At 38.1% G+C, this 16,490-nt stretch overlaps 1 protein-coding gene across 1 annotated transcript in view; it reads left to right on the top strand.

Annotated features, from left to right (window-relative positions):
• The first annotated feature begins 50 nt into the window (after positions 1 to 50).
• Positions 51 to 16,490, top strand: part of GSTCD (glutathione S-transferase C-terminal domain containing) — a 137,154-nt gene continuing 120,714 nt past the window's right edge. Inside the window, exons 1-3 of the mRNA XM_081098927.1 lie at positions 51 to 262; positions 10,546 to 10,986; positions 11,599 to 12,066. Coding sequence (XP_080955053.1) covers positions 10,567 to 10,986; positions 11,599 to 12,066 — 888 coding nt within the window. The 5' untranslated portion in view covers positions 51 to 262; positions 10,546 to 10,566. The remainder of the gene's footprint in view (positions 263 to 10,545; positions 10,987 to 11,598; positions 12,067 to 16,490) is intronic.

Below are 16,490 nucleotides of genomic sequence, written 5' to 3' on the forward strand. Positions count from 1 at the left end.
CGTTTTGGCTGTGCCACGGGAGGAAGTGACGTCACTCCTTCCGGTCCGCCGGATTATGAATGACGGCCGGCGGACCGCTGTCTCCCCGGACACGCAGTCTTCTGTGGGTCGCCAGTGCTTCCTGGCAGCTAGGGGTCCGCTGGCGAAGACTCGGGCGGCGGCCTCGGAATCCCGGCCCAGGCGCGGCGGGCAGGCGCAGGCGGCCCGCGCGGCCCCGACACGTTCCCGCGCCCTCCCTGCCTGGCCGCGCGTCTGCGACCAGGTAAAGAGGGCGCTCGGGCCGCCGGCTCCGCAGTCCCCGCCAACCCCAAGGCTCCTGTTTGCTTCCCGGGCGACAGGGCCGACGACGCGAGGGACGGGCCAGGGCGCGGAATTAGTGTTGTGGTCTCTCTCGGGCCCCTCCTTGCCCACGGGTTCTGAGCGTGTGGGTGGGGGCTCCGGGCTCCCTGCGCGGTGGGGGGAATGGAGCAGCTTCTAGCCGTAGGAGTCGGGCCGTTAGCCGTTGCTAAGTGTAATTTTAAGACCTTTCATCGCGCTTTAACTTCTTTTTCATCGGCGCTTAGTTTTCCATCCCAGCCCTTCCTGATGGGAGGAAGCAGCTCTCTCTGTGGGCATCCTGCTTAACAGTTGTTCCAAAGGGTTTGTTTCGTGTTGGTCCATTTGCTTCTGCGCGCCATCAGTGTTTGCACTTCGGTGTTAAACTTGAGCAAAAAATTTGCGTCTAACTTGCGTGAAAGTTGCTTTGGCTTTAAACACGTTTACTAATACACGTACTTCCCATCCCAACTCGACCTGACTTGGGGATTAGGCGACTTGTTTTGCCGCCGTCCCATTCCTGTCCTAAGTTCTTGAATGTCAAGGAAATGCCAGCATTTAATAATATATTAAATTATTGATCAAGAAGCTGCAGTGCTTTTTCTAAGCTTATCTATAGAAAGTGTTTCAAGGATAAAAATGCAAAAGCTGGTAAGAACGAATGATGTGACAAATTTGAAACATGTATACACGATCATTTAAATATTGTGAAAATAAATTCTTTGTTATAAATACAACCAAGTGATTTGCTGTCATATTTATTTATTTATTTATTTATTTATTTATTTATTTATAAAAGATATTTTTATTGATTTCAGAGAGGAAGGGAGAGAGAGAAACATCAATGATGAGAGAGAATCGTTGATTGGCTGCCTCCTGCAGGCCCCAGTGGGAATCGAACAGGCAACTCGGTCATGCGCCCTTAATTGGAATTGAGCTCGGGACCCTTCAGTCCACAAGCTGAGGCTCTACCCACTGAGCCAAAGCAGCTAGGGCTGCTGCCATGTTTAATAAAGCATTAAGCTATGTGAGTTTTATTTTTTTTAATTGCCACACTACTCAGGATTGCCTTAAGCATGCTCAGTATTTGAAATTGTGTTTGAGTTCTACCTGGAGGCATCATTTTAACAGGTCTCACTTCAACAATAAGTCTGAAAAAAATCAGATTTGAAAATCATTTTATCAGCTCATTTATTTATTTACTAGTATTCATACTTCTAGTTGTATGCTTTAAACAGAGTTCAAACTTATGTAGTAGTGGGCCCATCAAGTTGTGTTTTTGGTTTTTTTTTTAAAACCTGTGTTTAAATATGTAGCTTCTGTATGGCCTGTGATTTGAAATAAGAATAACTACTGTGTATCCAGTTGGCTTTTATAACAACAATTTAGCGGAACTTGAAACTCTCCACATTCTGAGGCTAGTCAGCTAAAACATCTGTAGTACATACCTAGTTCTCTCGTGTATATTCTTTTTATCTTCAAGTTCAAAATAGCTGCCTCAATTCTGTTATGATTAGTACTTAAAATGCAAAGAGTGAAAACATTTCGATCATAACCAGCTGTAGGAATGTAGTAATTTGATTTCAGGCTTGCTGATGTTTCTAACATGTTAGCATTTCATGTTGTGAATCCCTATTAATTATGAGGTCAGGCTTAGCTAGAGGCATTATGATTCTCTGGCAACAGGTGATTCCCTGATTTTCCGGGGAGAAGATGACACACTTCCTTTATGGCTAAATTTACAGTAAGCTTTTTTTCCTTTTAAGCATTTTTTAATTCACTTCTAGCCCAGATAAGAAAACACATAATTTTAATTACAGGATTTTGTTTTCTAGAACTTAACTGTAGGCATCCCCACCTTACAAAGTGCAATGAGCACTGAAATAGTTCAGACTTTTTTTTCTTTTGTTAACTTTTAATATTTAAGGAAATTAGCTGCTGTTGATCTCTGTAGGGGCAAGTTGTTTTTTAAAATCTATAGTACTGTAAGAAAATAAGGGTGACATTTGCAACCAAATAGGGTTATTTTGTGAAATGTTTAAAATACAAGTTAAGTTCTAATATCCGTAATGTTGACCATTGGATGTAGTGGAGAATTTAAATGGGTTTAAATTTAAGTTTTAATTTCTAAGAAAGTAAAGATTTTGAATTTTTTTCATAATTGTAAACTGTGATGAGCTATTTTGTGCAATATAAGCAGTTAATGTGAACTTAGGGTATCATTTATATTCTATTGTGTGACTTCCTAGATACCAGCCTCATTAACTAATAGGTTTTTTTCAATATTTGGGGGGAAGGGGATACCTTTTCAGTTCAACACGGACCCCTTACCTTTCCTGAGAAGAAGTTTGAAATTAGAAAGCATAACTTGAGCTTCCCCATCAAAATTTGTGTATTTTAATAGTGTCAATGGATAAGGAATTTGGTGATTAATTATAAAAGAATAATAGCTAATATTTACTTAGGAACTTACTATTCTAAATAGGCGTTATTCTGTTTTCACAACACACTATGTGGTAAGTGTTGTAATTATTGTCCCCATTTTATAAACGAGGAAACTAAGGCACAGAAAAGTTTTACATTGTTTTTAAATATCAAAACCAGAATTTACTAACCCTGGTTAATCAACTCCAGACTCTAGACTCTTATCCATTACTTTATAATTATTGGTGCATAAATATTCTACTTGCTAAGTCAATATGTTAAATCTAGATTCCTCTTTCTCTTGCCTGAAAACATACATAAAATCTTTTATGCTTTTCAAAAATTCCTCACGTGAGGATATGCTTTTATTGATTTTAGAGAGAGATCAATGTGAGAGTGAAACATTGATTGGTTGCTTCCCAGAGGTTCCCCAACTGGGGATCAAACCTGAAGTATGTGAATCGAACCCACAACCCTGTGGAGGGGACGACGATGGTCCAACCAGCAGCCACACCAATCAGAACTATGCTTTATTTATTTATATGTTTGGATATATTCTAGTTATTCTTTTTTGCCAGTTCAGCTCACAGAGGTGATCTTATTTCTTGATTTTAATTTATACATAGATGGCTATTAAAATAGATGTATTCATTTGGGAGAGAGAGAATGGTGTCAAGAAGAATGGGGTTCATGTATCAAGACTAAAGTTCTTTTTTTTTTTTAAGACTAAAGTTCTTAATAGTACTCTCATTACAGTTATTACTGATAGTCATTTATGTATATCCATTCATTTTTTGAACTAAATTTTGAGTACTGTTCATTTAACATTGGAGATGTCATGTCAGGTAATCATAATAAAAGGCCAAGAGGTGTCACAACCAAAACGACCAAACGACCGGTCACCATTAAGTGCATGGCACACCACTTGGTCCCTCCCCTGCGGCCCACAGGCTCGGATTGCAGCAAGGCTGGTGGCTGGCGGGTGGGTGCAGCGCGGTGTGCCCAGGTGGGCAGGGCTGCAGGTGGGGTGGGTGGGCGGCACATGGGTGGGCGGGGCTTTATGGATTCGGGCGCTGGGCCTCTAGTAAACGCTATAAAGTAAAAGGGGCTAGTGAGTGATTGCAGTGCTTTTTCATTTTAGGTTGTCAGGAGAGGCTGCTCTGAGTTAATATTACAATGAAATGAAGGAGCAAACCATGTGAATATCTTGAAGAAGAGCAATCTAGGTAGAGGGAACAGCAGATACAAAAATGTTCATGTCTGAGCGTTGTTCCTGGCATCTTCCAAGAACAGTAAGGAGAACTAGCTGGACAGGAGTGAACAAGAAGGCAGAGGGGTAGGAGATGAGGTCAGAAAAGAAGGATAACTAGGGTCACATTAGGCCCTATAAAGGCCATGTTAGGAACTTGGAGTTTACTGGGGATGGTTGTGAGCAGGGGACGTGATCTGATTTATGTTTTTGAAGGATCACTCTGATTATTGTTGGAGCACTTACTGTTTTATGGAGAGTGGAGGAAATAGTTAATAGGCTTTTGTAGAGCTGATGATGACTTAGATTACGGTGATAATAGTAGAGGTGCTGAGAAGTTGAATTTAGCATATATTTCAAAGATAGAAATAGTAGGTTATGAGAGGGAATAAAGGAGTTGAGTTATGAGCCTGAACATCTGGGTGAAGGGTGTTCCATCTTACCAAGAAGAGGACTAGACTACTAAGAGAAGAGGTTTAGAAAAATGTCCACGGTGAGATGTCAGGATACAGGAATCTGAAGTTCAGGGGAAAGGATATAGGTGAGAAATACAGGCATCATAGATGATATTTAAACCTCTGGCACTGGAGATCACCTATAACATCCCTGTTATATTGTGAGTTGTTGGCCCATTAGTGGGTCTTGAAATCAATTCAGTGAGTACTAACCGGAACTAAAAAACAAGAAGAAACACAGTAAACATTATTAGCTATCTCCCACATAGGAGATGTCTTCATCATTATTTTATTTCACTTTAATTCAGTGTATAATGAGTTGCATTATAAAATGTATTTCTCATTGTGTGGCCTGACCAAATGTTTGAAAGCCAGTACTCAAAGGAGTGAATGTAGTTTGAGAATAGGGCAGAGCATTAAGCCAAGGGTCCCTCAGAGGTCCAAGGAGTATCCAATGAAGAATCAGGAAGAAACTATCAAAGCACTTAATCCAGTGCTAAGAATAATAAAATACGCCTGCCTTTAGAATAGAGGGTTTTTTCAATGATTGCTTAAAATAACATAATTTCTAATGATTTTTACTTTGGTAACGCTGCGTATATTACATTCTGTTCAGTCAGCTCTGACTCCTGGTGACTGAATGAGTGATGTCCACAGTGTCTTGTTCTCAACAGCCCTGCTCAACTCCTGGAGGGAGATTCATGCCTATGGCTTCTTTTATGGAATTAACCCACCTCATATTTGGTCTTCCTCTTTTCCTACTGCCCTCTATTCTTCCCACCATTAGTGTCTTTTCTAAAGAATCCGGCCTATGATTATGCCCAAAGTAGGATGGCTTCAGTTTTATTCTTGCCGCCAGTGATGTTTCAGCCGTGATTTGTTCTAGGACCCACTTGTTCATCTTCCCAGCAGTCCAGGATATCTGTATAGAGCTCTCCTCCAACAGCATGTTTCTTTCCTATCAGCCTTCTGCACTGTCCAACTTTTACATCTGTACATAGCAATAGGGAAGATGAGGGTGTGGATGGCCTTAGCCTTGGTCTCTAATGACTCAGCTTTGCTCTTGGTCATCTGTCCTAATTCTTCTATTGCTGCCTTCCAAGTCTCAGCATTCTCTTGATTTCTTGGCTGCAGTCATTTGAATTATTGATTGAACCAAGGTAAGCAAAATCTTTAACAATTTCAGTTTTCATTGTCTGTTAAAATTATTTATTCTGTAGTCATGATTTTTGTCTGAATGTTTAAATGCAGTCCTACTTTGACTCTTCTTTCACTTTCATCAGAAGCTGTTTCAAATTATTACTGCTTTCTGTCAGTAGGATGGTGTCATTTACACATCTTAAGTTACAGATATTTCTTCCACCAATTTTCACTCCTTTGAGTCTAGCCCATTTTTTCATATATGTTCTGTGTTGAGATTAAACAGGGAGATGAAATGCACCCTGGTCTGACACTGTTGCGTATAGGAAACTGAAATGGTTGCTGCAATAAAATTTCAATATGCTTCAATTTTTGAAATTTGGAGTTTATAGAATAGTGCTATTTACATTAGAAAAATACCAATTCCTGAATGTTTTCAAATAAGATTCCATTATAGGTTCAATTAAATCTTTTGGATTGATATATGGTTCTCATTCATGTAATGGAAGTAAAGTGTACTTTCAAGGATTGTAAAGATTAGAAGTAATACCTGGAATTCTCTGTGCTTAATACATAGTGGGTGGAAAATAAAATGTAGATACTATTATTTAGAATTGTATTCTATGTTTATTCATTTATCTATTAAGCTCCTATTAAATTCCAGGCATAGTAATATTTTCTTACTTGAAAACAAATCAACTATTCAGTATTTAGTTGCAGTTATATACTTTTTGTTTTTATTATATAATATGCTAGAGGTCCAGTGCACGAAATTTGTGCACGGGTAAGGTCTCTAGGCCTGCCAGCGATCAGGGCTGATCTGTGGGGCAACTGGCGGGGTGATCGGGGGGGCCCTGCTGGCACCTGCCTTGGCCAGCCTGGCACTGCCCACTCGCTGGCCCTGCTTCCCGCCACCGGTTGCCTCCCTCTGCGGGGTGACCGGCGGGGCAATGGGGGGACCCCTGCTCACACCTGTCTTGGCTTGCCTGTGGGCTGGGGGCAGCTCCTGCATTGAGCATCTGCCCCCTGGTGGTCAGTGTGTGTCATAATGACTGGTTGGTCAATTTGCGTATTAGGCTTTTATTTTATAGGATAACTTATCTATTATGTAATATTTAGTTGCTATAGATCCAGACTTGATTTTTAAGCATAAAACTTTAAGACATTTTTTTTTGCTTCTAGAGAAATGTGCTTATTTTCAATATGTTTCTCTCTCTCCCTCCCTCCCTCTCTCTCTTGTTTATGTTAGATAAGAAAACACATATAAAACTCATTTCCCTTTTCATATGTGAAATGTTCCAATTTAACAACACTAAGATATATTAATTAGAATGAGAATGCAAAAAAGTCTAAATGCCTACAATATTAAAATTATGACTACTTTGTTTGAACTATCTTTGAAGATTTCCAAGTAATGAAACCAAGGCTTAAGCATTTTTTTAACTTCTTTATTCCCCCTGCAACATTCCCAAGTGAACTGGCATGTCCAGAGAAGAGATGCACACTCCATCGCTCTGTTCAGCTCCTAAAGTTCATGGTTTTGTGTGCGGCTTTCTCACTTCATTTCAGGAATGTAATATGGAGTAACAAGGGCTGGGTCCCAGAAGCTCTGGGGACCCAGGAGACGATTCTACAGAACCTACTTACCTCTTTATGGCTCATGACACAAAATTAATAAACAAAGGAATTTTCTAGATAGACCTGGAGAAGGAAAAGAAGAGTTTCTTTGCCTATGGTATTTGCAAACTTCAAGCATGTTGGAAAATTAAAGGCACAGTATAAGCCCAAAACATAAAATTTGAACAGGTTTGTTACTACTTAGTATTTACTTTAGGAATTACATTAGTACTTTAGGAGAAGAAATTGCCCAAGGAGAGTAATTTTTTTAACTCCAAGATCATTAAGTAACATTTTAATCCCCTAGGAAGAAACATCAACATCTGTATTGGGAAAAATAAATTTTGTTAAGACTCAATAGTACTTTGCATTTTCTCTCAGGCATCTCATTAATTTTTAGATATCTCCATGGGTAGATTATTACTATTCTATCTCATTGACATTTAGCATTTATAAGTGCTTATGGAGAGAATAGTTTATATAACAGGTAAAAGTCTGTTCTCAAGGTTCTTTCGTGCCTTAGAATTGGCAAATATACATGACCCTTAATTTTTAAAAATATTTCTACATTTTCTAAATCAAAAACTATAGCATAGCACAACATTGCTTTCCAGATTTTGTTTAAGTGTTAGGACTGGTCTCATAATTACTGTTTCCTCAATTGCTGGGCAAATGAAATCCATCATGTTTTATTTCAAATCTGGTTCTTGAAGCACTTAGGGACCTTTTTTAAAAAATATATTTTTATTGTTGATAGTATTACAGATATCACCTTCCATTTTCTCTGCCTATACCCCCCTCCTCAGTCCCCATCCCCCCACCCTATGCACTTAGGGATCTTTATAGTAACCCACTGTCAGAAGAAGTTAAGAGGATTGGCAAATTAGTCAGCACTAGATTTGCAGGGACAAATTCCTCAGAGACTGTCCATTTCCAAAAGAAAATGGTTTCTTTTGCCTGTGGGCTTTAATACTCTTTTTTATATAAATCAGCTCTAGGTTTAAAAAGTAATTAAGCTCAGGGAAAAATGGTTTCCATGGGCTAAAAAGTAGTTGCTTTTAAATTGCATGAAATAATTTTTCTAGTCTAAATAACCTTTTAAAGAAGTAGCAAACCATGGTTCATATGTGTTGTGTTTTAATAAAAGAAATATAAAACAGTATTAGAGATTATTTGCATTATTAAGTGGTTTTCTGAAACAGTATCTTAGTAACTATACATTTGTTATAATGGGTTATTATTTCTTTATTAAAAAAGTTGAGAACCAAAAGCTTAAAGAGTATTTAACTATTCTGCTTTTGATTTTAAAAAACGGAATTTAGAACATTAAAGGAAATTTAGTATGTTGAAGGTTTCTTAAAATTTAGGGTATGCTAATATTTCCAATACATTCAACAGAGGTGCATGTGTACTTTTTAAGGGCTTTTAAAATAAATCTTCCTCTAATATCATCTTCCTATTACTACATGCCTCCATGGTGAATGCTTTCAAAGAGTGCCATCTAGTGTTAATTTTTAAATTGTGATTTATGGACAAGAGCATGGGGAATTTTAGACCCAGGAAATGTGTAAATCAAACAAAAAGTTACAATTGACAAAAGTCTTAGGACTATGACTTGAAAATACCATCAATAATTAGACCTCAAAATTGTGTGTGTTTGCATCTTTAAAATAACGAGTGTGTAGATTCATCCATGCATTCATTCAATAAATATTTCTTGATTCCATATATAATATATATAAAGTTGGGCCCTGTTTTAGGCATAGGAGTGAACAAAACAAAATTTCTAATCATGGAAAATTTTAGTTTGGACAGACAAAATAAATATAAGGTGTCCCCCAAAATGTTTAAACACACTGAATAATTCTAAAGGCAGTGTTTATTAAAATACATTTCATTTTCAAAATTGAGCTATTAGCTATTATAGTGTGTATACATTTTTGGGGGACACTTTAGATAGCATGTTGCAACAATGATGAGATCTATGAAGAAAAGCATAGGATAGAAGGCTTTATTTTTTTCAGGGAGGGTGGGTGTTGGGGTTCCAGATTTAAATATACTGGTAGTAGCCAGGGAAGATCTCAGAAGTTCATATTTGAGTGTCTGAAGGAGATAAGGGAGTGTTCCAGGCACTGGAATCATCAAGTGTAAAGGCCTTGAGGTGGGAATGTACCTACTATCTAACAAGGCACTTTGGCTGAAGCAGTGAGCAATGGGGAGAGTTATTATGAACTCAGAGACAAAAAAAAGAGGATTAGATCAGAGATATTTTTATACCATTCTAGAAACTTCGCCTTTTCTCTGAGTAAGATAGGAAGATATTGGAGGGTTTGAGCCGAGTAGTGACATATAATCTTACTTTATTTTTGACAGGATCACTTTGGCTGCTATGTTGAGAAGAGACTAGAGGGGGAGGTAGGATGGGAAGCAATGTTAGGAAGCAAATGCTATAATTAAGAAGAGGGGTGATGGATTAGTTGGGAATTTCATATTTTCCATTCTATTCATGTCTTGTCCTCACCTGTAGTGAAACCTCAAAATACTTGATGGGGAGGGCTCTATCGCAAAACATCTGAGTATGCTCATTTTATTTATTTATTTGCTTGTTAATCCTCACCAGAGGATACTTTTTCCATTGATTTTTCTTTTTCTTTCTTTTTTTTTTTTAAATACATTTTATTGATTTTTTACAGAGAGGAAGGGAGAGAGACAGAGAGTCAGAAACATCGATGAGAGAGAAACATTGATCAGCTGTCTCCTGCACACTCCCTGCTGGGGATGTGCCCGCAACCAAGGTACATGCCCTTGACTGGAATCGAACCTGGGACCCTTCAGTCCGCAGGCCGACGCTCTATCCAGTGAGCCAAACCGGTTTCGGCCCATTGATTTTTCTTGAGAGAGTGGAAGTGAGGGGAAGAGACAGAGGGAAAAAAAACAGGGATGTGAAAGAGACACATTGGTGGGTTGCCTCCCACACAGGCTCTGGCAGGGGCCAGAATGAGCCTGCAACTAAGGCATGTGCCCCGGACCAACCAGGAATCGGGAATTGGAATCGAACCTGGGACCCTTTAGTTCACCGGCCGATGCTCTAACCACTTAGCACCAGCCAAGCCGAGTTTGCTCATTTTAAAGGAGCTACTTATAAAATCATCCCAAAGATTAGTTAATTGCACAGGTGGAAATCTTTGTTTTGGAAGCCATTTATTCAATCCAGGAACAAATTCACGTAGAATCTTATCTATCACAAATCCTTGCTGATTTTTAGAACATGCTTTAAAAATTTCATCTATTAGCTTCTAAATTATTATATTCTAAGGCCTATAACCACTTTCATTTATGCTTCAGGTGAACCAATGAAAGAAGAAAATGAAAGGCATTAAGAAAATTCTTACAGAAGAATATCTGTACCTGGACTTTTCTCACCAAATAGAAGGATGCATTTTTCCACTTCATACATCTGTAACTTTATTTTTGTTATCATACTGTGACTGCAAAATCTTTAACGTTTACTTAGTACTCACAAGAGAAAGTACAGATGTTTCACTACTTAAAAATGTACTGTCACAGGATGTCAAAGTACAGATTATTTCAAAGCAAGAGCTTCCACCGATAGTCCAGAATTGCTGCTTACCTGCAGTAGTAGAAAGACCAGACAATTTCTGTAGAGCAGGACTTGCTGTTGTGCTGAGACACATAATCCAGAAATCATATGAAGCAGACCCCTCGAAGAAGGAAGTTTTGGAACTTCTGGGTTTTAAAAAGACTTGCTTGAAAGCCTGTGCTGAGGTAAGTATAATGTCTCTCTTCTGTTATTAAAGCCATATAGTAATTACACATTCACTTAGACATTTAACTTTCTACTGGAAATTAGAACTTCATTTCCTTTAAAAAACCTACACTAACCAAAGAAATAAAGTAGCCCATCACGTATGCCAATAATTCAGTGCAGTATTGAAAAAATATGAATTTAAGATTTAATGAATGAGGCTTGGAGATATTAGAGCATTACTTCTTTTTTCTTAATCTTTTAATTACATTGAGGATTTTTAAAGGGAACTTTTACATATGAACAGGAGTTTAAGTAGCAATGCTTTGGGAACCCACCTTTTTTTGGGTGGTGGTATACTTTAAAAGCTTTGGGAAGTAAGGATTTATTTAGTAAGAGGATCCAGGTGGAGAGCATATATTCCAGATACATGAATGCTAAACCTCCAATGTTTGATGTTATCACTTCTGAAGTACTATAAATATGTCTTCATATAGCATAATAGCCTAGCCCAGGAATGGTTCACATCAAGACAAATTCGCTAAACCAGCTTTATTTCCCAATAAAAAGTTATTTTCCTTTAAGCTATGTTGAAAATAAAGAATTATTTCATTTCTTGTTTTGCTTTGTAGGTTAGTCAGTGGACCAGGCTATGTGAACTCACCATCCCTTTAGCTATTGAGAATTTTCTCAAAGAATCCTCTGACCGGCGCCCAAGCATCCCTGCAGAAATACTACAGCTGGAGAAGAAGCTTAGTGAGCCTGTTAGAGTGCACAACGATGACAAGCTCCGTCGGCAGAAGCTGAAGCAACAGAAGGCTGCCAGAGTGGGGCCTTCCGGTGTCAAGGAAAAAACGAAGAGCAAGGACCAGAGACAGGAAACATCTGATGAGTTGGACCCTTCGTCCAAGAGCCTGGAACTGAAAGTGGCATTCTCAAAGCTCACAGTACAGGAAGAACCAGCTGCCACCCCCAGGGAACCGGCTCACATAAGAAAAGCAAAGGCCTCTGACCTTCCCCCTCTGGAGCATGTGTTTGCGGAAGGCCTTTACTTCACTTTGACAGACATCGTGCTCTTGCCCTGTGTCCATCATTTTTTGGTAAGATTGATCTGGAGTGGGTACATTACTGTGAGTTTCAGTGTATAAAATTGCTTAAGTTTGAATCCCAATTCCACTTCTTATTATCGTTATGCTCCTGGACAAATTATTAATATCTGTCTCCATTTTCTTATCTGTAAAATAGGGCTAATATAATAATAGTACCTATCTAATAGGACGAGTGTGAGGAATAAATGATAACTTGTGTAAATTGTGGACAACAGTGTAAGCTCTCAATAAGTATAATTATGACTTTAAATTTTGAGTTGTTAAAATGTTATCAATTAATTGTTATGATAAGTAATTTCAAATTGCTATTGTGATTCCCTTCTAATACTAGAGGTTCCACTGTTCAAGCACTTAAAATTCTTGTCAGCTAGCCTGGCCTGTGTTGCTTAGTGGTTGAGTGTCAACCTATGAACCAGGAGGTCGAGGTTCAATTCCTGGTCAGGGCACGTGCCTGGGTTGCGGGCTCTATCTCTAGTGTGGGGCCTGCAGGAGGCAGCCAATCAATGATTCTCTCTCATCATTGATGTTTCTATCGCTCTCCCTCTCCCTTCCTCTCTGAAATCAATAAAAATATACTTTAAAAAAATAAATTAAAAAAATAATAAAAGTCGTGTCAGCTATATTTTATAATTAAGTTGTCACTTAAAACACTAATTTAATTATGTTGTTATTAAATCAAAAATATTTTATCCTCATCTATATGCCTCTCTGTTGACCATAAAATTACATGGAAAGTTTTCTTTCCTAATAGGGGCATGAAGATGTATACATTCCCCCATTCTCCATTCCCTCCCTGTATGGAAGAAAAAAGATCAAGGTGAAAATAACATCAGAGTGAACATGGGAAGCTGTATCTCTCTGCAGCTTTCCAGTTGGTTTTCAAGAGCTGCATTTTTCTTGCTTTGAAATATTTCACCTTTTCCCTACTAAGGAATCAGGTACCAGATTTCATTCTCGTATATTACCAACACTTCAGGTATCTCTACTGACATGTGAGAAAAGACTTCTAAGGAAAATCTATATATTTGGAGGCCAGAGCTTTACTAAGGTGGTATTAATCAATTGGCATTTTCTTAAAGAACATTTTTCTTCAAAATGAAAATAAAATTAGAAACCAAAATAACTTCTGAATTAAAGGATATTAAAAGTTTCAGGAATTGTTTAGGTGTTGATTAGTATTTTAAAGGTCATATATATTCATATTGTCCATTGAGCTGGGTAAGGAAAAAGATAATCTGTTTTTGTTCCTTGTCAATGTAAATTCTCTCATGACTGACTTCTCCCCTCCATTACCAACTTCAGTCATTAGAGCAATCACTTGTTATATGTTATGAAATACTGTTGATGGTCTGCTTGAATAACTACAATTGCTTCTAATGTCATAAATAAGTTGAATCAAAGTGGCACATCCATGAATTCATTTGAGACATTTATTGAAAGCCTACTACTATAGGCACTAGGAATATCGTGATGAACAAGACAAATAAGGTCCAGCCCTCTTGGAGTTAATATTCTAGTAGGATAAGATAGAAATGAACACGTAAACAAAGAAATAATACATCCTATATAATAAAGAGGTAATATGCAAATGGTCGTTACACCCTGAAGTGTAACAATCTATCAACAGGAGGGTGGGGCAGCGTAAGGATTGATCAGCAGGAGGGCAGGGCAGCGAGGTACCCTTCGAAGGAGAGCTACCAGCTGAACTAGGAGTGAGGTGGCCAGCGGAGGCAAGCAGCAGCGAGCTACTCAGGCAAGGATTCGTGCGCAGGACCACTAGTATTTAAATAATGTAATTGCTACAAAGAAAATAAAACAAGGTGATAGAGAAGATGAGTATTTGCTTTCAAACTCAACAAAACAAAAAATTGGATTCACCTGCATGAAGGTAATTTTAGATCATTATCCAGACATCCATCTTCAGCTAGTTTGCATTTGATTTTAGCTTAATTTAAATACTATTTACCTGATTAGGGTCAATTGAGGTTGAAGTATTACTAATTGAGAGGTTTTTTTCCCCTTCTTTAATCAGGCAGTACATCTACTGACTACCCCTGAGTCAATCTACCTAATACTACAAACTTGTTTTCATCTCAATTTTAAATAGGGGGAAACTTGTACACTCAGCCTTTTCTATTACATGTATCCTATGATTAAATTCTTCTCTTGCCATTTCTATGTAAACTAATTCTTAAAATATTTTCTTTTGTTTGCTTGTAATTTTCTTGGATCTGTACCTTTTCTTTCAGGAATTAATCTTTCTTTGCCAAAGCCTTGATGTTATTTCAGTTATATTTATTTTCCTCGTTTAAGTCATCTTGGATTATGAAGCAGTCATTTTAGTTCAGACAGTGGCTATGATGCTGAATCTATGTGCTTGCATTAACACACATTGAAGTGATGGAGTAGCAGTCCTAAAGATCACGATCAAGTTCATGATTAGGAAGCAAGGTCAAGTTACCATGTTAGGATCAGAAACAGAAAGCTGAATCTTAAGCCATGTTATTTGGTTACAGAAATAGGCCAAGAATACAAAAGAGCAGTATTTTCTTACTCTGTTTATTACATTGTTCACCTAAGCATTTGTTCATTATGACATGTTTTGACAGAGTAGACATAACTAAAAATGATACGAAAGAAGTACAAAATGTTTTATATAAGTGATTGGAAAATAATGCAGAGGAGGAGATATTTTGGGTAGATGTAGCATTTTGCTTCTCTTTTTGTGCAAACAAATTTTGCTGCCCCTATTACAAAGCCACTAGAGTTTCATTTTGTACTTTTGGTAGTACAATTTTCACTATTGTTTTAAGAATGAATTCTCTTGTTTTCTTGTCCTTAATTAACTCTGTGATATTTATGATGGCTTTGATCATATCAGCCAGGTAAATTTTTAAAAATACCTTTTTTAAGGAGCAAATTTAATTTTCATTTCATACATTTTTCATTAGCCACTTCCTTAAATACATCTTGTATTTAGCGAATGTGGTGCAGTGCCCCCTCAACCGTCTGGATGTTGCAGAGCAGCCTGGCATGCTGATTAAATGGAATGGATGGTCTGCCACACAGAGTAAAGCTCCTCAATTTCTTTTAAACATGAATAATCTATAAATATAAAAGCCTAAGTGACCGAACAACCAAATGACTGTCTCACTGACCACCAGGCGGCAGATGCTTAACGCAGGAGCTGCCCCCTGGTGGTCAGTGCACTCCCACAACAGGAGAAGCCGGACTCACAGCTGGGGCTCCTCCCTCGCTGCAGGGGATTGAGTGGAAACTGGCAGTTGGACATTTCCCGAGAGGTCCCGGATTGCCAGAGGGCCCAGGCCAGGCTGAGGGACCCCACCAGTGCACAGATCCGTGCACCGGGCCTCTAGTTGTTACATAATCACAACTTATTTTCAGAAAGAAGAAAAGATACCATATACATCTAACAAGAATAAGTCCCTGCCAAGGAGAGTAAAAGAAAGGTGAGGAGATGAGAACATTTTTTACTTGATTAATTCATCACAGCTTAAGCTAAATTCTCTTAGCACGTAATTTATTTCCACTCAATTAAGAATTTTGGTGAGAATTACAAACTCTTTTGGCTTTCAGAGCACAATTTAGACAGTGTTTTCCAAACTTCCACAGTAAAATGTATTTTCCAAGATGATTGAGCATATAAATACAAACATACATCTTTATGTTATATATAAATATATTTATAAAATAATCCATGTTACTATATGCTGTGTACGTTCATATTTTCTCTATTTTATTTTATCTTCTTTTTATTACTATTTCCCTACCTACTTTTCTTTGATAATTATCAGCTTATTCTCTATATCTATGGGTCTGTTTCTATTATATTTTGTTTATTCATTTATTAGTTTTTTTAGACTCCACATATAAGTGAGATAATATGGTATTTGCCTTCATCTGACTTATTTCACTTAGCATAATACCTCTAGGTCAGTGGTCGGCAAACTGCGGCTCGTGAGCCACATGCGGCTCTTTGGCCCCTTGAGTGTGGCTCTTCCACAAAATACCGACTTCTGCGCATGGGCCACGAAGTTTCAATCACACTGTATGTGCGCGCCCTCACGTGGTATTTTGTGGAAGAGCCACACTCAAGGGGCCAAAGAGCCTCATGTGGCTTGAGAGCCGCAGTTTGCCAACCACTGCTCTAGGTCCATTCATGGTTTTGCAAATGGCAAGATTTAATTTTTTTAATGCTGCATTGTACCATCTTCTTTATCCATGCATCTATTCATCAACAATGGACACCTAAGTTGCTTCCATATCTTGGCTATTACTATTAGTGCTATAATAAACATAGGGGTGCATAATCTTTTTGAGTTAGTGTTTTTGTTTTCTTCAGATAAATGCCCAGAGTGAAATTGCTGGGTCATATGGCAACTCTGTTTTTAATT

Source organism: Myotis nattereri, assembly GCF_964212035.1.
Source record: "Myotis nattereri genome assembly, chromosome: 1".
In the NCBI taxonomy this organism is placed as follows: Eukaryota; Metazoa; Chordata; class Mammalia; order Chiroptera; family Vespertilionidae; genus Myotis; species Myotis nattereri.